At 40.4% G+C, this 17,277-nt stretch overlaps 1 protein-coding gene across 1 annotated transcript in view; it reads left to right on the forward strand.

The window, feature by feature from the left end:
* GLMN (glomulin, FKBP associated protein) overlaps positions 1-17,244 on the forward strand; it is a 53,666-nt gene extending 36,422 nt beyond the window's left edge. The window contains exons 15-19 of the mRNA XM_058179183.1: positions 1,452-1,561; positions 2,966-3,029; positions 8,390-8,513; positions 16,037-16,122; positions 16,233-17,244. Coding sequence (XP_058035166.1) covers positions 1,452-1,561; positions 2,966-3,029; positions 8,390-8,513; positions 16,037-16,122; positions 16,233-16,322 — 474 coding nt within the window. The 3' untranslated portion in view covers positions 16,323-17,244. The remainder of the gene's footprint in view (positions 1-1,451; positions 1,562-2,965; positions 3,030-8,389; positions 8,514-16,036; positions 16,123-16,232) is intronic.
* The last annotated feature ends 33 nt before the right edge of the window (positions 17,245-17,277 follow it).

Consider the following 17,277-nt stretch of genomic DNA (forward strand, 5'->3'; position numbering starts at 1 on the left):
AAAGGAAAAGCTGGAATGCAGTGGGTTCTCTAGCAGACAATATTCTGGCAGAGTTAATACTTCCCTGTATTAGTGCTTCTATAAAAAGCACTAAAAAGATTTTTTCCTCTCTTGCTCTGAAATTCCTATCATGCTTAAATTAAACTGATTGATATTCTAGCATTACATTAGTTGTAGAATTAGCTGTGAAACTTCCCTGCAGCCAAGATAACCCTGTTGGGTTGTTTAATTTTGTAGTTACAGAGCAAACATTAGTTTTGATATCTTTTATCTCCCCCCCTCCAGCCTCCAATTTATTTTATTTATTTATTTATTAATCAAATTTCTAGACCGCCCTTCTCCCGAAGGACTCAGGGCGGTGTACAGCCATATTAAAATACATAGATAGACAATGAATTTAAAATAATTTTAAAATGAAATATTTAACCGGCCAATTGAACTAAAAATAATAAAACCAATTAAAATCAGTATAAAGTTTAAAATTTAAAATTTAAAAGCTAAAAAATCTAATCCAGTCAGGCATCATGTCTCTGCAACTGTCTTTATTAGTAGTAGTAGTAATAGTACCATTGAAGCTATGAACATATGTAAAGCAGAATAAAAATAATTACTTGTTTGGGGTTTAGTGATTATTATTAAAACTGCATGGCATATCAGAATACACCAGTGCCCCTCTGACTACCTGTCTTGGTTGACACTCATTTTTCTTTTTAATACTTTTCATGACCGCATTTAAAAGCGAGATTTTTGAATAAATTTTGAAAAATGTGGGTTGATCCATGTAGATTAAAATACATTTTGGATATTTTATGCAATGAATTCCAAATATGATTTTTGGGATTTATTGTTGTGAACCTAAATTAAGATAATTTAGGTTTAATTATATCTTTCTGTTTAATTATATCTTTCTATATACTACTAAAACTCTCCTGTCTGTCTGTCTCATTCAGTTACCCAAAATGGTGATTCATAGGGCAACAGTTTTTGAATCACAGTATCTCAAAAGAACGTGTACAGAATCTGGGACCCATTACCCCCATGGTATTGAAATTTCAAAGATCTTCAGACCAGTTGATTTGAAAACTTCTGTTGACTGCAATAATGCCATAGTCAGGTGATCAACCAGGGTCGCATGTTTGTGATTTCTGACATTCCCTGCCAGCTTCTCATGACAATGCTTCAAAAAATGCTTCCCCCTCCCCCTTGCTCCTGGTCATTCTGTTTCTGTGTTTAGTTAAGGAAATATCTCTGGAAGGATGACCCAATGGGTCAACAAGTTTAGGCTATGCACAGTGCTTTCGGAATTCTGTTGAAATTAAGAGAAAGAAGCAATTAAGGAAAGAGATTAAACAGAATTATAGATAATTGGAATAAAAAGTAAATTTGGTTTTTTGAAACCTTTTAACTATAATAGTAATGCAGACATTCCTGTCTTACTTTTTTTCCCCCAGAGGGAAGAAGGCAGCAAGTTTTTTACTGGACTCCAGCTGGTCTCTCTGTTGGACATGGTGCTCTCACTTCCTGAAGGTGCTGAAACTGATCTTCTCCAGCATTCAGATAGGTGAGATGTGGCAAAGGTCACATAACAGTATCTCTCTGTAGAGTAGTCCTCTATTTACGACCATAATTGATCTTGGAATTATAGTTGTGTGATTGTTAACCGGGTCACCATGTAACCGTAGCCAATGTTACGATTTTTTTGTTTTTGTGGCAATCATTAAGTGAATACCATGTTTATTAAGCCAATCCATTTTATCCACTGGGCATTTTTTTGTGTGCTAGAAACCAGAAATAAAGGCCAGAAACTGATAAAAACATAGAAAATCATGGTCACGTGATCCTGGGACTCTGCAAATGACCATGAAGGTGAATTGGTTCCAAAATGCCCAAAATGTAATCATTTGACTACAAGGGAATGTGTGGCTCTATTAGAACTTGGAAGTCGGGCTGTAAGTGCTTTTTGTGGGGGAAGTCACTCTTAACTTGGAACAGTTGCTAAGCAATTAGCCAGTAAGAAAGGGCTACTTGTAATGGTCTGTGAAAATAACCTTGAAGACCAGGACTAAGAACTGCAGGAAAAGTAACTGTTAGATTTTTAAAAAGTGAGTGCAAAACAAGAGTGGAATTTTGAAAAGGTCTCCGACTTGACTCTCCATAGTTCTCTCTAGGTAAAGACAGGCAGTGGGAGGCACATTCAGATTTGCAGAGTTCTGTTACTTCAACCCTATAATGAAAATTAGTTTTACTATTCATAACTTCAGTGTTTTAGCCTGGCCTATCTTGAAAGGCTGATATTCTCTGAGGTAATTCATTAAGATTCTTATAATTTGTTAACAAAATAACTTTCTAAGAGTTCTTTTGCTTATTTGAGGTTTCACTGGAGTTTATAAGCAAATTATGAATTCCTGATGCCAAAAGGCACTATTAAATCAAAAAGATAATCTGTTAAAAATCTGTGGAATAATCGATCCACTGATCCAAACATGTCATTTTGCTTTTGCCATTCACTTAATCTGAACATTTATTGAGATGCTAACTATGAAGCCCTTCAAATGTGTTGCAGATGTAATGCTGTACATTATAGATATAAGTCTGACAACAAGCGTGAAGCATATGTTATTTGTAGGAACTCAACATATGCTCAGCATTTGCCAGTACTCTTATTAAGGGTGAAAAATTGAGGCAGGATACAAGGCTGCTAGGTAAGCTGAAAAAAAATTCCCAGTAGAGTAGTAAAGATCAAACTGTTGTTACTGTTATTGGTCAGTAGTAATAAATAAAATATCTGGAGGAATACACATTGCCATTCATGCAATGGAAATATTAAGAATCCTTTGTAATACAGTAATTTTTCTGTATCTGATGAAAAATTTATGGAATTGAGAATAGTTGTCACAAATGAATATTTCAGTGCTTGATGAATAACATTTTATGTAGCTGATTATTTGACATTTCTGATTTTCAGGATAATGGCCTCACTGAATTTGCTGAGATACTTATTTATTAAGGATAATGAAGATGACAATAAGGTATTTTTTTTTAAGAAAAAATTATTCTTTAATGATTGTATGGAAAAAAGTTACATGACAAAGATAGATTGTGTCATTGTAGACCTTTAAAAATGGTACAGCTGAAATATATTGAAATATTGGATTATTCTTGAATGTATTAATCAACTTTAAAAACTGCTTCTTTCTCTCACAACAGGTCTCTAGGTGATGTACAAGTAAAATATAAAAACATAAAAACTGTATATAAAATTATATTAAAAGGCAAAAATAGTTAATATTCAGAATTAAAATATCAGGGGGTGGGTGTTCAGGGCACTTACTAGCTCTATGGTGCTGTGCTTCTGTGGGAGCCCCAAGCAAGGAGGCAGAAATTCTTCCTTTGATTTGCATGTTTTAGAAATTCAGATTACAGTTTTATTTGTGTTTTTTGAATAGCCACATATAACAATTCCTTTGAGTGATCCACGAAACTTTTTAAAATCTTTCTGCAATTTGGATCTCATGTAACAATTTCTGCATGTTTCTGCATTATTATTATTTTTAAAAAACAGATATTTCATTATATAGTTAGAAGGGAATGCTATATATCAGTGATGGCTAACCTTTTCCGGACTGAGTGCCCAAAGCGTGCACGTGCCAATGCAGTATGCGTGCCCCCGAAACCCAAAATGCAACGCGCACGTGGCCCTGTCTGTGTATGGAGAAAAATAGCATTGGGAGCTATTTATTCATGCAAACTTTCTTTCTTTCTTTTGATTTTTTTTAATTTTATAAACAAACAAACATATAATACATAGTCAATTTTTCAGTGCTTCATCTGAGTAGATCTTTTGTGTCTTCTTGTTCTCCAATGTTAATCATTTCATAATATCATTTCATTTATTGTAACATTTCTCCCACATTTCTTACTTTGCTATTAATACATTTATCAATCGTCTCTCTCCTCTTTGTTTCAAATCAATAATTTTTAGTCTCGTGGAAAATGAAGAAGAACTTTGCTTTTCAAACTCCTGTTGCAACTTCATTCTCTAAACAAGTTCAGTTTGAACTGAATTCTCATAGTATAATTTGCTAAGGAGACCTAATCTGGTGCGCTGATTAAGACACCAGGCTAGAATCTGTGAGACTCTGAGTTCTAGTCCCTCCTTAGGCACAAAGCCAGCTAAGTAACGTTGGACCAGTCACCCATTCTCAGCTCTAGAAATCTTCAGCTTCCAAAATCTTTCCAAGAAAACTGCAGGGACTTATCCAAGCATTTGCCCGGAGTCAACATTGACTCAATGGCACACACACAGAGAGATTTGCTAAAAGGAATAACACAATGGGTCTTTTTGGTTTGCATATATAAAATATTCATATTTAATCAATCTATGGTGAATAATTCCTGATAGAGAAATTGAAATGCCATCACTGCAGGAGTTTCTTTTTTCTCTCCTCCCCATTCACTCTAATCTTCCAGATTAAGCCTGTTTGAGAATCTGCCCTGCTTTCTTTTGAGAATCTTTATAGGAGTTCTTAACATACCCTCTCTTAGGTAAGATGTAGAATTGAGGATGCCTCAAGACAACAAGAAGGGTAAATTTAGCATTTCAAGCAAATCTTTTGAACTCGCCCAAGGGAAAGAAGAAGGAGGGGAGCAAAGGAACCAGGACATGGCAATATAATTGCTGCTGGTAAATTATGCTTTACCAAACAGTCCTCCAGAGCTAAATCTGTTCTGCTGGAGGGTTGATAGCTGTCAGGAGCCTTTTTCAGAGTTCAAGTCTGCTCCAGCAGATATTTTATGCCTCTCAAGCAGCAAAGAGGATCTTGCCTTCATTTCTGAATTATTTGCTGCTCTTCTGTACATTGGTCTCCTTTTTTTTTTTTTTTGCAAGCTTTGCTCCCTGACCTGATTTTCAAATGTGCTTCTTTCTGTAACTAGTCAGTCAAGATAAACCAATCATGCAAGCTATCTGACATCCCTATTCTATTAAAAAACAAATTACTGTAATTGCCCTGAAGTAATGTTGATTACTGAAGTGTACAACCTTGCATTCTGATTCTAGCTGTATGTACTAAGAAATAAAGGAGGCTTTAACTGAATGTTTTCATCTGTTAGGCATGGTTCAGATTCACTTGGAAACTCTGGGATTTTAATACAAGATCGTACATTCAATGTTTCATTTCAGTAGCACATGCTGGATAGCATGTGTCTACTAGCAAGTTAATCTCATTAACTTTATTTGGAAAACTGGGGAGGGGGGAGAATATCAGGCCTCATCTCCATCCCAATGGGACTGGGTCTGGGCAGGTTTGCCAGCTCCAGCTGCCTATCCAGCCTGTGTTTAGCAACAATATTTCCCTCTTTCCCTCCAGCTGTCATAATTTTAGCCTTGACTCAAGGTCTTAACACATTGCTGCACCTGAGAAGCCTCCATTAATCTTCTGTGCTGTCCTCAGACAGAATACATCGAAGATAAGGAGCTGCTTCTCTACCTATAGCCAAAGATAAATATAAGGCCCCTATGGGAGCGATGCTGGGCCCATAAACAGTGAGAAACAGTCACTACGCACAAAAATGCCACTGGGTAACAGTGTTGGTCCCATCTGATATACATCCCCTAAAATAAATGTAGGGCTTGCTTAGTGGTAATTTTACCACTATTTTACTCTAAGAATAAAAGGATTTTCCATAGTAAGAGTGTCTGGATATTCCTAAATCCTCGGAGCAAAGGGATTCAGAAGGAAAGGGGTGACAGAGAAATTTAAAAATAAATAAATAATTCAAAATATTTCTTCTTAGTCTTATAAGTCAAGGAAAATAATTTAAAAATAAGATTTCACTTCTGTTTAGTTTTCACATATTTACAAATAAAGCATAGGTAAATGGCTTTTTTGGGGGGGTTGTATTTTTATAGAAGTTACTTCAGTATTTTTCTATGACACCATAAATCTTTCGATGACAGCTGCTTTAGCAAGTCCATCTTGCATCAGTTTTTTTAAAATAATGATGCTTATCCAGCTTAATATTCAGTGGTGGTAGCAACTTTTCATAATGATTGATATGTTTTGGGTTTTTTGGGCAAACTTCTGTCCTTATGCAGCTGGTATATTATGATGGGCAAATGGTTTGTGATAATCAAGGGAACAATTTATATTAAAATTTTGAAACCAACTTTGATCAGATTTCCCCCCCTAACGTACTCTGAGTTTATGTTGTTTAGCTATTATTCATTAATCATGGGGAAACAATTGCAAATTTAGTTCTTTGTCAGGTTCTATCTGAAGAAAGGGAGTTATTCCAAAACCACCAATGAGTTCTATATTAACCTGAGGCTGAACATCTAATTAATTAGAAAATGGCAGATTAATACTGTGCAAAAAAAACCCAAAAGAGAACTTGTCAATAAAGTAATATGCATTCTATTGCACTGTGCATTTTTCCTCTTCATGCTGCAAATAGAACATGTTAAAACATGCTTGGAGTTTGTTTTGAAATATAACATTTATAAAATTTCTTCTTTAAGCTTAACTTGATTTCAAGAATGGAAAATTGCAATTGATGTGATTTTAGGGAACAGCTGTACTTTATTTATGCCACAAAACCTCCTGTATTACAAGATTTCAGAATTTTATGGGTGGTTTTTATGCATTCAGATATGATTTAATGACATTCAGACCATTTTCTAAATTGGGGGTCGATCATCTGTAGCCCTAAAGCAGAATTTTAAGTTGAGTTATTTGTCACTAAGGCATCAATAAAGTAATAATCCAATATAGTAAATTAAATGTAACTCCTGTTTCTTCTACTTGGCCCCAAAGAAAGCTGGTCCAAATGCTTGGGGCAACTGCCATTACGGGCTGCATATTCTGTTCTGTTAATCATCCAGGTCAGTGATCTGACAAGAGCTCAATATATATCCTGTTCTATTAAGGGTTATCAGAAATAACAAAATAAGAATTATAAATTTTATCCATTACACCCAGTTGGAATCCTTCCTTTTTATATTTATATTTGCATTTCTATTTAAGCAGATTCCCCGTTTCCTCTCTTCAGATTACCAAAGTCCAGCCCCAGTCAGAAAAACCATTAAACATAATCAGAAATAGCAACTCATTATTTTAACCTTGATCAACGATCAGTTTTGCAATCTTTCTTTCTCTCAACAGTTTTTAAATTCTTTATAGAAAGTTCTAACATCTGTTTCCACCTACTCTCTTAGTCTCTTCTCATCTTTGTCAGGTCTCTTTCGTAATGCCAGTGGGGCAACTGCAGCTAATCTCTATTGTAAATGAAATAAAACAAAATAATCCCATTGCTGTTCTAATTTATTCTTTGAATAACTTTTAAATGTTTAAATCTTTATCCAATTTCATTTGTAAATCCTTTCCTTCTCTTTCTTGTAGCTAGAATTTTTAAGCCCATTTGTAAGTCAATTTCAGTTTTATTCAATGGAATTTGTTCCTTTTCGAGAACATCTTCTGATTCCATTATAGAGTTAAATAACTCAAAGACCTACTATACCCATTCAGTAAACATTTCTTTTAAGGCAGCCGTCTGTTGCCCTCTCATATCCAACTTTCAAGACATCGTATCAGCTTTCCAAGAAAAACAAGGAAATTTCCCCAAGAGAAAGGATCCTTTCAATTAATTTCAGGGTCTTAAATCAAGTACATCTGAGCCCTTAATCTGTTTACAACTCTTGAAAGCCAACAGTAATCTTTCGTAATCTCCTTTTTGCTATATATTTGGAAAAGACTTCTGCTGATTTATATGAAAAGATAAGTTTTTAGAGATGAGCTTTTAGAGAATGGGATGAGGTATATAATAAAGAGGTGTTTGGTTGTATTTTAAGAGATAGTGATAAGTTGTTAATGTTGATTGTACTCTCTGGGAATTGTGGAGGCGGCTTTTGCTTTTCTTTTTGCTGTTTTTCTGAACTTTTTAATTTTTAAATTTTTAATGTTTCTGTATTATATACTTGAATCTGTAGTTAATATAATCTTTAATAAAATAATATTATTGAAAAAAAATCCTGTACTTGCTACCTGACATGGTATATTGGTTTTATTACATTAATCTAATAATAGATATAGTGCATTCTATGATTAGGGGAGCTACAATCAGCTTAATGAATCACAATTCTCCAGGTCTGATGTGGAAGACATGTCAAAAACTAAAAAGTTAATCTGAAGTTCAGTTATGAATAAAAATAAATGTTATATTATGACACTGGATTAACTGATTAAAATGCAGCTTAGCAATGCAGGTTAAGCCTTAAATCCTTTTCTTTTTAAAACCAGCAAATCATGTCATTGAAGAAAATGTTTATTAAGACTTATACTGTAAATTATAGTGCCACTAATCTTATTTAATATTTCCTTTTTTCCCTGAGACTTGTGTATGGACAGAACTTTATAAGATAGAGAGAAATTTCTTGAAGCCTTTACACACTGGACTTAATATGTCAAGAGCACACTATGAAGCAGAAATAAAAAGGAAGAAAGAAAATAAAAGAGGTTAGCTAACTTCATTATTTTATGCATGTCTTAGTTTTCACAGGCACAAAGGAATACTCCAGTTTAGATTAAGATATTTGGACTATGTGAAATTTAAGTAACAAATGGAGTAATAGATCTATTTAAGGAGGGTATATGAAACGTCTTGCCATATTTCCATATGTAAATAGAGATGGCCAAAACCTTAAAAGGATCCTGACCTAATAATGGATTTTAGGTTTGAACCAGAGACCTTTGGACTTTAAACAAAAGTACTGATATGTCATTAAATGTGACCTTTCACTATAAGAGAAAACAATTCTTTTCCACTACAAAGAGCAGGAATCTGTGACTTTTTAAAAAATAGTTCAGAATAATTTTGTATATTTTTGTGAGTTGGCTATTTTAGCTAATAATACAGGAGTTGCATTCTGATTTTTATTAGATGTCTTAATTGGAAATCTGCTGTTAAAGTCTATTAATGGTCCATTGTGCAATATAAAGAGTGAAACACATTTTCCAGACAGGAAAGAGATATTCGTTGTATAATTATAGCTTGACTTCAGCATGACAAAATTGCTAATCCCCAGTAACTGTGGAACAGAAAGAATTTATAATTTTGGTTATTATCTCAATATCTTTAACCTGTTCACTGTATGGAGGTATCCATATATTTGGATACCAGGTTTTGTTTTAGGGCTATATATTCCAAATTTGAATTTAAAATTATTAGAGTTTATACTCTAATATAGTGTTGGGTGGTATATTTGAATCAGTATTGATTCTGCAAGTTTCTGAAGTTTTCTTTGCAAGGGTAACTATTAATATTTTAGACAGCAAAAACCATTAATTCAATGTCAGATGTAGTTAAAAACACCAACTGCTCACTGTTGGTGAGCGAAACAACAATAATGCAATTAAAATATTTGGAGCATTCTCTCAGTCGGGGAAAACGGCCGTCAGGACTGGGTAACTTCTCCTCGTTGCTGATTGGACCGAGTCTTTTAAATTGTAGTTTGTGGTCCCCGCCTCCTCCTATTTCCCTCCAGCTTTTTCGACTCGATTTTGCTAAGGACCGGAGCGTTATTAGTTACCTCAGACTGGTTTTTCTGGTTTGAGGCACCTAAGTTTGTGGTTAGTTTAAACTTTTAGTTTGATTTTTTTTTCCCCTAGTGATTCCTTTGAATTTTTTTTTTGTTCTATCTTTGACTGGTTGGGAGCAGTGAGCAGGGACTGGCTCCCGAGCCCGCTGAGGGCTGCCCAGGTGATTTCGCCAGCTAGCCAACATCGACAGCGCTCACGGGCTCGTTCCCGCGGCGCGAAGAGCTGCCGGAAAGGTTTAAGGGCATAGGAGCGGCTCACGGGCTTGTCCCCGAAGCGCTCCATTCAGCTGGCAAATTTCGATCTCTCTCTCTCTTCTTCCCCGTCTCACTCCCGCCCGCGGCAAGGACTCAAGGACTGCGCCAGAAGCCGCGAGGCGAGCGGAACACCCGGCCTTGCCCCAGAAGTTTTTCCTTTGAGTTCTGGGGCTCCTTTTTTTTTTCATTTTTAAAGGCTGCAGGTAGACAGTGGAGGTCAGTGGACTGTCTTTTAGGCGGTCGGGCTAGCAATCGGGCGGCGGCCGCAGGAGACCGCGGTCAAGAAAAGAAGAAAGAAGGATAATTAAGAGAGAGAGAGAGAGTGTGAGAGGGGAGCGTCGAAGTTGCCGCAGGACATCTACAGACACACAAAGCAGCGGCAGCCCCCTCAGGGATCTCAAAGGAAACCGTGAGTAGGCCGAAGCGGCTGTAAATTGGCGGGAATTTTTTTTTTACAAAATGGCGGACGCCTGTAATTCCCAGCCCGCCTTGCCTGTTTCCATCCAGGAGGATGGGATTCTGGACGACCCAGGGGAGGGCCCATCTATAGCCCTTCAAGTTTCCCCTTCCAGGGGGCGAAAGATATCCAGGGCCAAGGCCAAGAAGGGGGCACGAGCTGAGGAGAGGCGCCATAGGGCTCTAGAAAGGGTCTTCACCAAGGCCTCAAAGAGGGTTCACCGATCCCCTTCACCAAAACAAGGAGAAAATCAAAATGCTGGGGCTCTTCCTGACCCCCAAGGCCCAGATCTCCTCTCCCAGCCTATGCAAGGGTCTGGATCCTGGTCTCCAGACAGGTTTTCCCCCTTGCCTTCAGCTCAGGCTGGAACTACCCCATTGTTCCGCACACTTTCAGAGATGGAACTTCGGAATTCTCCAGGTTCCCTACCGGCTCAGCCAGTTAGTGTGTCCCAAGGAGTGGGTGTTCCCTTGCTCCAAGCTGATACCAGATTGCCCCAGATTCCAGTGTTTCAGCTTCCTGACTCCTTTAGTCTGATGATCCAACAGGCCATACGTCAGGAGTTAGCTCAATCCTTTCAACGGGAAACTACGTCCTCTTCTTCTTCCAAATCCTGTAGGGGAGATAAAAGGAGAGATACCTCTAATTCAGCACCCGATAGGTTCAATTCTCAACGAGAAAAATCACTTGAGGAGGTCAGCCAGGCCTCGGTATCCGAAGAAGAGGATACTGGAGAGGCCTTGTCAGAGGACGAGGGTCTGGGGCCGGACCAGCCTTCATTTGTGGGACTCTTTAAGCCCCACTTGTTTCGTTCACTCCTGTTCAAAGCCCTAGCTACCACGGGTTTAGGTGGTGTTCCGGCCTCCCCAGCTAATCCTCCAGCCCTGCCTAGCACTTCATCTAACCTGATGAACCCACGGTGGCTGCTGAGACGATTCCCGCACCCAAGATGTTCGTTGACGTGGTCCAGCGTCAGTGGTCGAATCCGGGTTCGGGCTCCAACCCCAATGCCACAGACAAAAAGTTCTATAATTGTGCTCCAGATCTTGAGAATATACTGCAAGTCCCCATCGTGGATGCTCCAGTAGTGGCACTAACGGCAACCTCTCAGGTCACTGGTCCAGAGAACGAGGCTCTTCGTCCGGAGGATAAAAGGGCTGACCAATCTTTGGTCAAATCCCATCAGGCCTCGGCCTGGTCAGTCAGGTCCTCCATGGCATCCTCATTTTTTAATAGAGCCTCTATCATGTGGCTCAAGCAGCTTCAGGGCCATTTACCATCTTCAGACGTGAGGGCTCATCAGGACCTTAACAAGGTTATTGCAGCCTTAGAGTTCTCCGCTGATTCGACGCTGAACGCAGCCCGTTTTTCAGCCAAAGCAATCGGGTCTATGGTCACATCCCGCAGACTCTTATGGTTCCGACACTGGCGAGCGGACACCAGAAATAAATGGCGCCTAGCCTCCTCCCCCTATGCGGGCATGCACTTATTCGGCGCATCTCTAGACCCGATCCTAGTAGAGACCAAGGACAAGAAAAAGGTTTTGCCCTCTCTATCCCGACGGGGGGAACTTAGGCAACAGCCTTATTTTCGCCCCTCGGCCTCACCAGCTTCGTCTTCCTCCTCCTTTCGTGGCCAGGAATCCGGAGGGTCGGGGTTTCGACGAAGATTTCCATCGTACAGAGGAAACTCCCAACGGGCCGATCAGGTTAGAACAGGGGCCAAATTCTCGGCCCGTAAGCCATTCCGAGGGGGGCGGGGTAAACAGTACAACCGTTTCAAGTAGTCCCGCAGCAGATCTCCCCATTGGAGGCCGGCTGGCTTATTTTTCTGCCCAATGGGATCTTTCCACTTCAGACCGCTGGGTCAGGGATACCATTAGACACGGTTTGGCCCTGGAATTCCTTTCCACCCCCCCGACGGTTTTCGTCCCTTGTCCTGTTTCCTTTCGCAGCTCTAGTGCTTCCCTGGTGGAGTCTGCGGTCAATCATCTGTTGGCTATTCGAGCCATTCAATTGGTTCCTATCGATCAACTCAAACAGGGCTTCTATTCCAGGCTCTTTGTAGTAAGCAAACCGTCGGGGGGCTGGAGGGCTATTCTAGACCTCAAGGCCCTTAACAAATACATTGTGTACCACCGTTTTAAAATGCACTCGTTACGTTCCATATTGGAGTGCATTAGGCAGGGAGATTACATGGCCTCTATTGATTTAACGGAAGCTTACTTATATATCCCCATTAGACGAGATCACCGTAGATTCCTGCGGTTTTGCTTCAATGGCTCTCACTATCAATACCAGGCCTTACCCTTCGGGTTGTCCTCGGCCCCCAGGGTCTTTACGAAAGTCATGGCGGTGCTCATGGCCCACATTCGGAGGTTTCCGGTTAGGCTCCAGGCCTACCTAGATGATATTCTCATTCTGTCAACTGCCCAAGATACGGCCAATAGAGATATCTCTTTGACCATCGAAGCACTTCAATCACACGGGTTCTCGATTAACTGGGAGAAGAGCCACCTTATCCCCTCCACCTCCATTGTACACTTGGGTGCACAAATTGATTCACTAAAGTCGATGGTCTATCTGTCGGCCGATCGTCAGGTTAGTTTAGCCGAGTTAGCTAGCATCTCTAGAGTTTCACGGTCTGTTCCCTTGGACCAACTCTCCCAACTCCTGGGGAAAATGGTGTCATCATACGATATTATTCCATGGTTTCGCCTCCACAGTCGGCTACTTCAGTGGTTTCTCTTGCCACATCAGAGGAAACGGTGCAGTTCATCCAAACGACGGGTGAGCCTTCCACGGGAGGTGGCCGACTCTTTGGCTTGGTGGAATCCAGAGGTGGTGGCCAGAGGCTCGGTCTTCAGGGAACCAGTGAGGGACGTGATCACCACAGATGCCAGTCTATCGGGCTGGGGAGCACATTTGAATCAACACCTGGCTCAAGGCAAGTGGTCCCCCTCAGAAGTCCATCACGGCATCAACTTTCTAGAACTGCGCGCCATCCGTCTGGCACTTCTAGCCTTCGAGGATCTCATCCGGGACAGGAATGTCCTTATCCTCACGGACAACGTGACGGCGAAGGCGCACATAAACAGGTGGGGGGGCACTCACTCTCGCTCGTTAATGACGGAAACCCTCACCCTCGGTCATTGGGCCGAATCCCACCTGTCCTCTTTGAAGGCGGAACATATTGCGGGGATGGACAATTGTACAGCGGACTCCCTCAGCCGCCAAACTATCGACCAGTCGGAATGGTCCTTGTCTCCAGCGAATTTCCACGAGCTGTGTTCCCGCTTCGGACTCCCTCAGGTGGACTTATTCTCCTCCGAGACCAACAATCAAGTGCCTCGGTTTTTTTCGAGATTTCCCTCTCGGGGAGCGGAGTCAGTGGACGCCCTGCGCAGCAGATGGCCTCCAGGCCTTCTCTATGCCTTCCCACCAATCCCACTGATTCCCAGAGTAATACGGAAGCTTCTCTTGGAGAAGTCAGAATTGATTCTGGTCGCCCCATTCTGGCCCAGGAGACCCTGGTTTGCGGACCTGTTGACTCTGTCAGTTCGAGAACCGTGGAGGATCCCGGACAGCCAGGTGTCTCTTTTCCAGGGACCGGTTCAACATCCCAAACCGCAATGGCTACGCCTAGCCGTGTGGAGATTGAGCGGAGCATCTTAACTAGGGCAAAGGTTCCAGATCAGGTCATCCCCACCATGCTAGCCTCTCGCAGAGACTCTACCAAAAGGATTTACGAGGCCACGTGGCGCACATTTGAAGGGTGGTGCGCACCTCAAGGTATAGTGGCCTCCTCAGCTTCTGTCTTAGACATTCTAGCCTTTCTGCAGCGAGGTCTCGATTCAGGATTGGCGACCAATACACTCAAGAGACAAGTAGCGGCAATTTCGTCAGTCCTGAGATGTGGTTCACTTATATCCCTTTCAAAAGAGCCTCTCATTCAACAATTCTTCCGGGGGGCTAACAGCGTCAACCCGCCCGTTGTACACCGCTTTCCATCTTGGCGATTAAACGCTGTGCTCAATGCTCTGACTAAGACACCGTTTGAACCACTTAGAGATACCTCTCTCCGTGTTCTGTCGCTGAAGGTGTCCTTTCTGATAGCCATCACCTCGGCCCGTAGAATTTCGGAATTATCGGCTTTATCAATTAGGCAGGACCTCTGCACGTTCTTCAATGATAGAGTGGTGCTACGTCTAGACCCTACCTTCCTCCCGAAAGTTAACAGCCAATTCCATAGGACACAGGAAATCGTACTGCCTAATTTCTGCCCAAATCCCAGACACCACTTAGAGAGGGTGTGGCACACTCTGGACGTACGGAGAGCATTGAAAATTTACATTGAACGGACATCGACCTTCCGTAAAACAGAGGCCCTATTCGTGTCGTTCCAACCACTTTCTCTGGGTCAGAAGGCGACCAAGTCGGTTCTGGCCAGGTGGATTAGGGCCGCAATTGCCACAGCATATGAGAGTCAGTCTCTCCCGGTACCGCGAAAGATTACAGCGCACTCTACCAGGAGTGCAGCCTCTTCTGCCGCTTGGGGAGCCCAGGCCTCCATCGAGGAGATCTGCAGAGCGGCGACGTGGTCCACTCCTTCTTCGTTCATTCGACACTATCGGGTGGACTCCTATGCGTCGGCTGACGCTGCGTTTGGCAGACGGGTCCTGCAGACAGTTTTTTCTCAACAATGACAAGCCGCCATCAACCCTCCCGGTAAGACATGGGGGCTTTGGTATGTCCCAGTCCTGACGGCCGTTTTCCCCGACTGAGAGAAGGGAACGTTTGCTTACCTGAACGTCCCTTCTTGGAGAGGGGAAAACGACCATCAGCCCCACCCAAGGCAACTGTCTATTCTGGATTCAGGGGCGGGAGGGCACTAATTCTTTCTCATTTCAGCAAGACACACCGGCCTACAGGCGAATCCTCGCCGAAAAAGCTGGAGGGAAATAGGAGGAGGCGGGGACCACAAACTACAATTTAAAAGACTCGGTCCAATCAGCAACGAGAAGTTACCCAGTCCTGACAGCCGTTTTCCCCTCTCCAAGAAGGGACGTTCAGGTAAGCCAACATTCCCTTTAATGCTAAGATAACAGCCATCAATGAAGACTGATGCTTGGAACGTACTAAAAAGAATCTAATAGGGTAGGCAGCTAATGAATAACAAATTTAACAAATCAAGTTAAATAAAGGCTGACAGAAAACAAGAAGGGCTAGTTATTCTCATTGAAGGCACAAGTGTAAATTTACAAGGACTCAAAGAAACTGTTATATGTACTCCTGGGAAAATGCTGTGAAAGAGTTATAGATAAATGACCAAGTGAACAAAAATTTAAAAAATAGCATGCATGTACAATCACTTGTCTTTATTTTGTACAATTCAAGATGATGTACGTAATAAGTGGCCCAGAGTTACCCGATCAACTTCCATGCCAAAAGGAGCACTTACAATCACCCATTATCACACCAAACAACTTGCTATCCAGAGTCAATTGGGTTGAGATGGGTGGCTGTAGAAACCGAATGAATGAATGAATGAATGAATGAATGAATGAATGAATGAATGAATGAATGAATGAATACTAGCTCTATGTTAAGATTTGTCCTCTAAGAAATGCCAGGTAAGATTGACTGCAGAGATACCTAGATATAGAGAGTTTCAAGCCAAAGTGAAGTTAAAGGGAGTTATATATTAATAGCCTTTATTCTTTTCCATAGCAGAACCTCACAGTTCTAAAAAGGCCTGTTTTCAATTGATATCTAAAGCAAAGATGTCAGGAATTACAAAGGACATGGAGCTTCAAGTGAGTAATTTGGTTTTAGGGAAACCATTAAAATATGTGTTTCCTTTTACTTAAGAAAATGTAAAGCATTCCCAAGATACTTCTAAATTTATAATGTCAATCTGTTTCAGGCTCTTCACTCTGCACTTTTCACATTTGATTTAATGGAGAGTGTTCTGGCAAGGGTAGAAGAACTCATTGAAAACAAAGGCTGCAACTGAAGAAACTACTGGAGTCAAATAAAATCTTTATTTCAGTATTCCACTTATCAAGTTGGACTGATCGAAATATAACATGCCATTTAAAAAAAAATGCAAAATAATAATTATTACAGATTTCTAGATAAGTTTTAGGATATATATATATTTCCCCTACACCTTCAGAGGTTAGTCCCAGGATTACATTGTGCCCTTGCTATATTTTGAATGACAGAACCATAGGTATCTATCACCATGTATTTTCACGCAAACATGTAATGTAACACTACCTATTTATAAAGGCATAGTATGAAGTAAAGTAGCAATGTATAAGTAAGCAAGAACTACAAAAGGTATTACTTGTACAATACATTTTATTCACGAGATTTATGATTAGATGGATTATTAAAAAATGAAGAAAACTATTGTTCTGCTTGAATGCCATGAAAATCAGATGCATAGAATTAGTGACATTCTCAAGAGCAGTTTGAGAAACACAATGGAAGGGGTAGCAAATAATTGGCAAAGTTGTTTGTTTTTTCTTGACCCTTCCCCTTCTAGATGCAAATTTCAGTTGGATTGTAATTTGTTCTATGAATAGTAGGGCTTCTTCCATTAACAGAATCCAGCTGGTTCTGAATTTAATCCCATAGAATTAAGTCTCATACTAGTGAATCGATTGACAAAAGCTGCTTATAATTTAATTCCTATCTTTGTCACAGGCTTATATACAGATGTGTTGGTAAAATGATTTCTATTACTTAAATTTCAATCTTATTGATACAGATTCCCCATGGTACAGTAATACAAAAGGAAGAAAAATAACATTGCTAAAATACAGAATAAGAATTATCAAAAGACAAACATAGAAGTGAGTGAACAACTATAGTGATGTAAAACTGTAAAGTTAGAATCATGTCTATTAGCTGCTCTTCTGTACTTTTGAATAATGACCATTCTCCCCTGAAATTAATTTGAA

Source organism: Ahaetulla prasina, chromosome 3, assembly GCF_028640845.1.
Source record: "Ahaetulla prasina isolate Xishuangbanna chromosome 3, ASM2864084v1, whole genome shotgun sequence".
NCBI classification, from domain to species: Eukaryota; Metazoa; Chordata; class Lepidosauria; order Squamata; family Colubridae; genus Ahaetulla; species Ahaetulla prasina.